Source organism: Mustela lutreola, chromosome 18 (genome assembly GCF_030435805.1).
Source record: "Mustela lutreola isolate mMusLut2 chromosome 18, mMusLut2.pri, whole genome shotgun sequence".
Taxonomy (NCBI): domain Eukaryota; kingdom Metazoa; phylum Chordata; class Mammalia; order Carnivora; family Mustelidae; genus Mustela; species Mustela lutreola.
The window spans coordinates 25,833,315-25,842,842 of NC_081307.1; the positions used below are offsets into that span (position 1 = coordinate 25,833,315).

Here is a 9,528-nt window from a genome sequence, read left to right on the forward strand (position 1 = left end):
GACCACGGGGTCACACAGCTTCGCTACCCCTCAGCAGTCTTCACAGCTTTCTCTCGGGGACCCTCCCAGAGGGAGAAAGAGAGAGAGTTACATAGGCTATGCCAAGAAAAGGGAACCAGACCCTCAACATTGTACTAAAATAGGGCTTACTTCTTGTTTTTGGCCTCTTCATGTGACGTCTCATAGGTCAGTTTTGTGCCTGTTATGTAAGTGGTTATCATGGCTCAGCCAGATTTTCAGTGTGTTTTTTTTTTTTAAGATTTATTTATTTATTTATTTGACAGACAGAGATCACAAGTAGGCAGAGAGGCAGTCAGAGAGAGAGAAAGAAGCAGGCTCCCTGCTGAACAAAGAGCCCGATGTGGGGCTCGATCCCAGGACGCTGAGATCAGGACCTGAGCCAAAGGCAGAGGCTTTAACCCACTGAGCCACCCAGGCGCCCCAGATTTTCAGTGTATTAATATATTCGGAGATCATAGCAGCCTTTCCATTTTGAGACCAAAATGTTCAAATTACCTCTAGATGAGAATGAGTCTCTAGTTCGTGGAACAAGCCAATACGAGAATCTGATTTAGAGGACTTTTTAAAGTCATCTCTACATCCCACATGGGACTAGAACTCACCATCCCAAGATCCAGAGTCACACCCTCTACTGAGTGAGTCTGCCAGGCGGCTGCCCCTAATGAAGATTTCTCTTATTTTTGTCTGGCTAAACTCGCCGTCCAGGATCAAGTGGAACTGTTGGAGATTCAGTGTTTGGCCCAGCATTTACCACTTGCCTTTTGGTTGGCAGTACCTTCTGTTTTTACCTATCACCTTTCCTTGCTTCCATGCCCAAACTGTAAGTCCTAAAGGAAGAAACCATGTCTTTTTTTTTTTTTTTTTTTAAATCTTCAGTATCAGTACTATAGCTTGTGAAAAGAGGTACACAAATTTCTACGGGCAGACCCCAGGAATATACACCCAGTACTTGAAAAACAAAACAAAATAAAACAAAACAAAACAAAAGCCTAGTATGGAAGAGTTCAAGCCTACGTCTCATCAACACACCATCTGGCACTTTCTCAACTCTGTTTCATGGATGTATACCCTGAAGGCAGGAGAGAAGCTATCAGTTAAATGTCTGCTTTCTCTTTCCCAATAGAAAACGCAAAATGCAGTACACCAGGGGGAAGACACTGTTGCAGGAATTACACAGCAGCCAGAGGGAGGAGAGGCTCCGGGCCTCCACGGCCAGCATTATATAAGCAATGATGAGCTGGGTGTGGGCCCAAGTGAGCGCTCGGTAGAGCAGGTGCATTGGCCAGGATCTGATAAACAAGCCGGCAGAAGTGTGAATCAGGTAATCGGCCTCCACCATCAGAGCCCAGCACAGGAAACCGAACACCTGTCCTGGATGGAGCCCATGCCACCAGGCCGAGAAGGCAAAGGTCTGCAGCAGTGGCCAGGTCCCGCCGTGCTGGAACACGAGGCGTCGGAGCCACCGCGCTGTGCTTTGGTTCCACTTTCTCGTGAACAGGGAGATCCTGTGGGTCGTTTCCAGTGTCCAGATGTCCGCATCGGGGAGGTAGCCCTCCTCGCTGGGGCTGTGACCAAACCCAGGTCCAAAGCCCGCGGCGTGGAGGAGGGCGTCATCCAGGATCCAGCAAGAGTAGTAGGTGAGTTTGAAGAACACGGCCGTGGACCACATGACTCGAATACACTCGAGCTGCTGGCAGTCAGCCAGACCTGCTCCTGCTCTCACCACCTTCCCCAAAACCACCTTTAGGCACTCGAGACCCAGGATCTGCAGACCCCTCTGGCTCAGAGCCCAGAGGGCGCGCCTGGGACTCAAAGTGCCAGACCCTTGGACACGAGCCTGGAATTTCTGGAAGGAACACAGGGGGCCTCCTAAGAGAGCAGGGAAAAAGAGCAAGTAGCTGATGTAGGGCAGCGCCTCACACAGATGCTCAGACAACGAGCTTCTTTCCCCGATGCCTCTTGATGCTGCCTTCACTTTTCCCTCACGGATATCCAGAGAGAGGGACGTCACCCTCTGGGTCAATAGCATGAGGGAAGAAAGAGTGATGCAGAACCTGAAAGAGATTTATTTCAAATGTGAAGACGCTCCACATTTATTTCATCCCATTCTAGTCCCTCACACACGACCCCACAGCGAACAGCAGCCCTGAACAATGGAGACCGATGTCCAGCCCTGCGGTGCCCCCACAAAGATTCTTGGGTTTTTTTTTTTTTTTTTTAAGATTTTATTTATTTATTTGACAGAGATCACAAGCAGGCAGAGAGACAGGCAGAGAGACAGGGGGAAGCAGGCTCCCTGCTGAGCAGAGAGCCCGACACGGGGCTCTATCCAAGGACCCTGAGATCATGACCTGAGCTGAACGCAGAGGCTTAACCCACTGAGCCACCAGGCGCCCCACAAAGATTCTTGAGTTACTTCTCCCCACAGGCTGCTCTGGTTAGGATCAAAGGGTAAATGGGGAAATGAATCATTAGAGAGGCAACTAGAAGAATGACAAGGGATATTGTGGGGGAAATATTGTTAGTATATTTCTGGGAATGGCTTCTATAGACTAGGATCCGGGACCTGGGAGAAATTTGCCACAGAAGGGACACAAATTTAGTATTGAAGAGATTATAGGAAGGCGAAGATTTTAAATTATGAACTGGTCCCTGTCAGTAAGATTCTGCAGTCTTTGGCCTCTGTGCTTAGGAACAGTGAGTCAGTCTTGGGGTTCAGGGTGTGCACTGAGTCATTAGCAATTTGAGGTTCTTAACCAGTCACCTGAGCTGCTCCTGCTTCAGGGTCACAAGGTAGAGAAGATCTTGCTGGCAAGGTTTTTATGGAAAAGAGTAATGAAAATTACACGATGCCCTCTACAATCAGGAACGCTGTCCTGTGGAGAGAAAATGGCACTGTTTCCCACATTTTCCACAGCTTCTGTCTGTGAGTCTGAGGATTTAAGGACAACTGACCTTCCCTGACCGATCCAAACAGTAGGCAAAGTAGCCTCCAAACGCCACCAACCCCTGTTTGTACACCTGCTATTGTGGGCTGAATGTGTTTCCCCCAGATTCATGTGTTGAAGCCCTAACCCCCAGTGCCTCAGAATGTGGCTGCATTTGGAGACAGAGTGAGTAAGTTAAAATGAGGTCATTGGGGTGAACCCTAATCCAGTATGATAGGCATTCTTACAAGAAGAGGAGATTAGGACACACACACACACACACACACACACACACAGGGAAGACCAGGTGAGGACACATGGAAAGACAGCCATCTACAAGCCAAGGAGAGAGGCCTCAGAAGAAGCTGAACCTGCCAACACCTTGACCTTGAACTTCCAGCTTCCAGAGGAAGTACATTTCTGTTGTGTGAGTCACTTCCTCTTCAGTACCTCGTTTGGACAGTCAGAGCAAACTAATACATCTTCCCGTCTCAGCTCTGGCTCAGCCTTCTTCCCATCAATCAGATCCTGTTCAACTCGCTCCTCCAGCCCCTATCAGGTCCCCGCTTCTTACCAAAATCCTAATTCACCACACCCCAGTCAGTACTCCCTACCCCCTACCTGCCTGCCACCTTGCCTCTTCTCCCAAAAAACAAACCCTTAAGCCTTTGGTGAAAGCAGTGAGGATGAAGAAAAGGATTCTAGGTGTGGCAGGGATGGTAGAATGAGAGCACCCATGGCAAACTAGAGTCAGAGGTGACCCGCCTGGACAGGTCTCAGCCCATATTCTCTGAGTGACCACAGACCCACACCAGTTGTGGTGAGACGGGAAGCCAGGGACCACAGGGCTCAAGATCGCAGAGATACCTGTTCTCCCCTAATCTGGGTGATCTCACTGACTCATGAAAAACACTTCCCTAAATGGTAATCAGTGCCTGATTCGTTTCCTAGACTGGTAACTACACTTCTTGTGGGAGGACAGAACAGCTGAGTCTCAATGAAAGCAAAACCCTTGCATAGCAGCTTCCACCGGAAGGCAGCGAAGGTTTACAGTGAGTTTATACCTTCCCGGCGCTGCTGAAGGGGAGCAGAGGCTGCCGACTGTGTGTCTAAACCAGCCAGTCTGAGTTGAGCCGACTGTGCTTAGTCACTTCTAGGCAGATCTTATCTGTGGGCCCTGGAACTCCTGGTTCGATGCCCTTTTCAGGCACAATGATAAGGACAGCGAAGTGCCAGGCACTGTGTGATGTGGGCAACATGTGGCAGTTACTTATAGTCATTTAATTACATTTATATTAATTATCTCAAACTTGAGAGTCTTCTAATACAGGTATTGTTATAGACACACACACACACACACACACACACACACACACACTATCGTTTTTTTTAGGAACAGAAATTGAGACTGAGAGGTTAAACAACTTGCCTAAGGTCACCCTGCCCCAATGTGCGAGAATTCGCATTCAGACTCATCCCCCAGGTTCTGTCCACTTTCACCGTGGTGCAAGTGCAGCCTCGGCTGGGTTAGTATAACCAAGTGAGCTTTACCTCGTGGAAGGACGTTCTCGAAGATAGTATTCGGTGTAGTGCAGCCCCAGGTGACAGAGCGTCTGCCAGCTCATCTGGGAAATGAACGCCCACCTGTGCACATCCCGCGGGCCACGCCAGGAAATCAGCGCCGCAGCCCACAGAGCGGGAATGAGGACCAGCACAGCGAAGGAACCCATGGCTGCCAAGGCCAGGGCGCCCCCTCCAGCCAGGAGAAAGAGGTACCTGAAAGAGAAAGGACAAGTGGGAGACTGACTTGGAACGGTGTGACAAAGGAGTCCCGCAGATGTCATTCTCGGTAACCCAATGGGGGTAAGCCCCATGTATCACCTGAAGAAGCCACACTGTTATCACCCAAAGTCTTCCTTTTGCTTTTCTGAAAGAATGAACCGAGGGAGAAAAAGCCAGAGTCCATTTGCAAACGACTATGTCAGGAGACAACCTTTCAAAAAGATTTTATTTATTTATTTATTTGACACGGAGAGAGCATGAGCAAGGGGAGGGGGGGGCGGGGAGCAAGGGGTGAGAGAGAAGCAGGCTCCCCGCTGAGCAGAGAGCCCAATGCAGGGCTCGATCCCAGGACAACGGGATCATGACTTGAGCTGAAGGCAGACGCTTAACCGACTGAACCGCCCAGGCGCCCCTCAGATGAATTTTGATTCCTACCTCAGTGATCCTGCGAACCTCTCTTTGATGTCCGTCACCTAAGTGGGAACGACACCCCTGACAGTCCTGTGGGTGACAGTCCAGAAGGTTTCCTGGTGGGGACAGCTTACAAATCTAGTGGCTTGTTGCCTGAATGAAGGGTTGTAAAGCCAGTTGTCAAGGATCTAGGAGAGCTCTCTAGACATCGCCCCGTGGAGATGAGCCTCTTTCCTTGTCGCTGGGTCGCACTGTCCTGAACCATTCCGGAGACAGTGGGAAAGGGGGTTCTGTGCCTCCCTCTGCTAACTGTTTGAAAACTCAGTTAGAAAATCTTTCTATGTGCTCTTAATCCTCTCTACTGCTCTTCCAGATCTTACAAGTTGGTGGGGTTTTTTTCATGTTGTGAAAGGACCCACATGAGTGGTTTGGGGAAACTACTTCCCTTGGAAGCCGGCAGGTGCAGAGGATATGCAGAGACCTGGGAAATTTCACATGATAAGGTCTCAGTTCTTCTTTCCACTTGAACTCATGACCCCACCCTCAAGAGTCCCATGCTCTCCTGAAGGAGTCAGCCAGGAGCCCCTGTTCATTTTAATTGCTGCCAAATTAATAACTCCGAACGGAGAGGTGTGAAAATCGGTATGACTAGTCAGGGATAGGGAAATTGAGTCAAAGCGGTCTGTGTCTTCTCGACCACCACAGGGCACATATCACGGCTCTGCGGGATAGGGACACACACACATAGGTGAGAATGTCTTTCTTGGGAGAGACAGTGTGAGACGCTCTATCATACAAGGCCTGGCCCATTCCTGTGCTTCTCTTTGAGCTAACCCACCCCAGTTAACTGTGGGCCAAGCCCTTACCTCCCTGCCGTGGAAAAATGAGGGGAACATGTATTCCTCACACAGTGGAAGCCTAAGGTGTCATTGAAATGTCTATACACGTACAATGCAGGCTACATGATATACTGAGTGCTTATTTTATTCTAGGCATTGTGCTAATAATCCCTGCATTAAAAAGTATCTTTATTTAATCCTTAAAATAACCCCATGAGATAGGCATTATTATTTCTATTTCATGGATCAACTTGGAGAGAATTTATTCACATACATAAAAACACTTAGGGAGGGAGGGACCCAGGACCCACCAGCCTGTCTCCAAAGCCAGCAACCTTAACCCTATGGGAATAAACCTTTGTTTTTGCACTTGCTTTGCCTTATTATTTGTGATTCTTTATCGAGAGGAAACTTTTTTTTTTTTTTTTTACAATGCCCCCCTTCGTGACCCCCGTCTCCTAAATGAAGGTAAGGGCCATCCACCAGTTGTGAACGGGTGATAACATACCACAGTTTAGTCAAACTCAGAAAGCCTAACTGATTACTAGATACAGCTGGATTTTATTAAAAATCCTCAATGTATAAAAAAAATCTTCATTTCTAAAATAAGTGAATTATTAGGAGGTAGCCCTCTGGCAATGGATTTTCATTTTATAAAAGGATATTCCACAAACTTCTTTAAAAACAAGGACTGTGTCAGGGTGCCTGAGTGGCTCACTTGGTTAAGCATTGGACTCTTGGTTTGGGTTCAGGTCTGATCTCAAGGTTTTGAGATCGAGCCCTCCCCCCCGTCCGCTGCGTGTCAGGCTCTGAGCTCAGCATGGAATCTGCTTGTTTTTCTCTCTCCTTCTCCCTCTGCCCCTCTCCACGCTCAATACTTCCCTTTCTCTCAAATAAATAAAATAAACCTTTAAAACAAACAAAAAATAGGGACTGTCTCTCATATATAGAATGTACTAGCCAGATCTAAAATAATTTCAATCAACTTGTCAGATCTCTAGTGACGATGATTTTTGAAACCTAGATTGAGATATAGCTCATCTAACATAATTTGTTTTGACTTATCCCATTTCTCTGAGAAACCATACAAAGGCATTTAAAGAATCAGTTATATATTTAACAAAATTTAACTTTATTGAAAATAATAAAATTCCATGAAATGAGGACTTAAACCTACCTGGCATGGGTGGGAAAAGAATCCAGAATGCAGAGATAATTAAACAGAAGTGCAAAAGGGAAAGCCGCCCCTTGATAAAGTGATACAGGATGGAGGAAGAAAAGCGTTAGCCGATCCATTGTAAATGAACAAAGACTCTGTCCTTTCCAGAGTCCTTAATCGGTGCCTCCCTGAGAGCAAAACCTCAACCAGGCGCTCTTGGATCTTTTTATACGGCTCAGAAAGGACTGGGTGAGTAAAGAGCAAACAGATCACCAGCGAGAAGCAGCATAAAAGTTGGCTGATAAAAGGGACTGCATTATAGAAACCAAAACGCGTTTGGGTGTTCTATTAAGAATGTACGGAAAACATTGCTTTCAGAGGTTCCCCTTTTGTTTGGTTTACATACTGCACTATTTGCCTTTCCAGTCATCTGTCATATTTTCTTCACTAAGTTAATGAAAAATCTCATTTTCTTGTTGTGGACAGATACCTGGGCGGCTGGGAAGGGCAAGCAAGGAAGGACTTGAGAATGAGGAAGTGAGACGGGTTCTCAAAGAGCAGGAAGATTCCTCTTCCTAACCACCGTTGTCCTCCTAATGCTATTTCTTTCTTTCTTTTTTTTTTAAGATTTTATTTATTTATTTTACAGACAGAGATCAAAAGTAGGCAGAGAGGCAGGCTGAGAGAGAGAGAGTTAGCAGGCTCCCCACAGAGCAGAGAGCCCCATGCGGGGCTCGATCCCAGGACCCTGGGATCATGACCTGAGCCGAAGGCAGAGGCTTTAACCCACTGAGCCACCCAGGCGCCCTGCTTTCTTTTTTTTTTCTAATAGTACCTATCACCACCTCTTCTATATCTATTCCTCAATTAGTTTATGGTCTGCCCCCTGCCAGAATGTGAGCTCTACAGGGAGGAACTTTGTTTTGTTTATTGCTGTATTCCCCGCACATAGAACAGTGCTGGACATATGCTATGTACTCAGTAAATACCGGTTAAACATTAAAAGGTCTTAAGGAAGTGAAGTGTAGAGAGGAACATGTAAGGAGAAGCTTTTCTTTAGAGTGTGGACAAGAACTACAAGAGACACTGCCTAGAAGCAAGAAAAGAACAGGCCATCTCTTTGTTGAGTCCCTATCCTGAGCTCAGAGTATTACAACTGGCTGGCCATTTCCCATCCCCGAAGACATATGCAAGAGCGAGCAGCCTTAAGTAAAGGACAGCGGAGTACAGCCTGACATGAAAGCACCTTAAGGGCAAGGACCATCTCTTAGTGAGAGATAGTTCTGCAAAGAAGAAAAGACAGAGATATCTTATTAACTGGGGGACTCTGAGCTAAGTCCCATCTCCTCTCTGAGACCGAGCTTGAGCTCCTTGATTAAAATATTAGATAGATTAAAATATTAGATATGCGTCCAAAGGGGGGGCCCCACACCCGGCCCGGAGCTGCACGGATCAGCTCCTTTGCAAACACGTGAGGACAGAGATGGGGCTTCTCCAGCAGTCCTCACTGCTGGAAACGGGGGGTGGGGGGGTGGGGGGGTCGGGGGGGTGGCCGAGACGGGCTGGGTGGGAGAAGGGCTTACTCCTAAAGCAGCCGCGTGGAGCTCCCTCTACAGACTCTTCCTTGAACAGGAAAACCGATTCTGTCGTAATAAATGAAAATATTAAATATTAAAATATTAGATAAAATATTAAAATATTAGATATCTATTAGAAAGATAGATAGATATTAAAATATTAGATAGAAAATATTAGATAAAATACTAGATAGAAGGTGCCTCAGTCGGTTGGGAATCTGCCTTCGGCTCAGGTCATGATCCCAGGGTCCTGGGATCCAGCCCCACATCGGGCTCCCTGCTTAGTGGGAAGCCTGCTTCTCCCTCTCCCTATGCCCCTCCCCTTGCTTGTGCTCTCTCTCTCTCAAATAAATAAATAAAATCTTTAAAAAATTAGATACAATAATGCCTGTCTCAACAGAATCGTTATGATTAGATAAAGTATGTAATATCATGGATGAATGTAGTTGAAAGTAAAACAGTTGGAGAACAATAAAAACTATTGCTTTTAATAGCATTATTGGGCTACCATTTTATGATAGACTGGTGCCAAGCACCAGGAATATAAAGATGAGTAAGACATGGCCTCTGCCTTCAAGCAGCTCTCAATCTACGAGGATGATGGAAATGGCAACGAATACTTTCATCAAAGAATGACAGGTGCAGTGTACTGTGGGTATCCTGTAGTGGGTAAGTAAAGAAGCAATTAGGGGCACGTGGGTAGCTGAGTCATCAAACATCTGCCTTTGGCTCAGGCTCTGATCCCAAGGTCCTGGGATCAAGCCCTGCATCACGCTCCCTGCTGGTGGGAAGCCTGCTTCTCCCTCTCCCAC

At 47.0% G+C, this 9,528-nt stretch overlaps 1 protein-coding gene across 1 annotated transcript; it reads right to left on the reverse strand.

The window, feature by feature from the left end:
- Positions 1-511: 511 nt before the first annotated feature.
- Positions 512-8,128, reverse strand: MBOAT4 (membrane bound O-acyltransferase domain containing 4). The gene is made up of 3 exons (XM_059156298.1): positions 7,158-8,128; positions 4,500-4,724; positions 512-2,075 (listed from the first exon to the last, which is right to left on the reverse strand). Exons 1-3 carry the CDS (start codon positions 7,274-7,276, stop codon positions 1,112-1,114), a joined length of 1,308 nt encoding a protein of 435 aa, XP_059012281.1. The 5' UTR covers positions 7,277-8,128; the 3' UTR covers positions 512-1,111.
- Between the last annotated feature and the right edge of the window lie 1,400 nt (positions 8,129-9,528).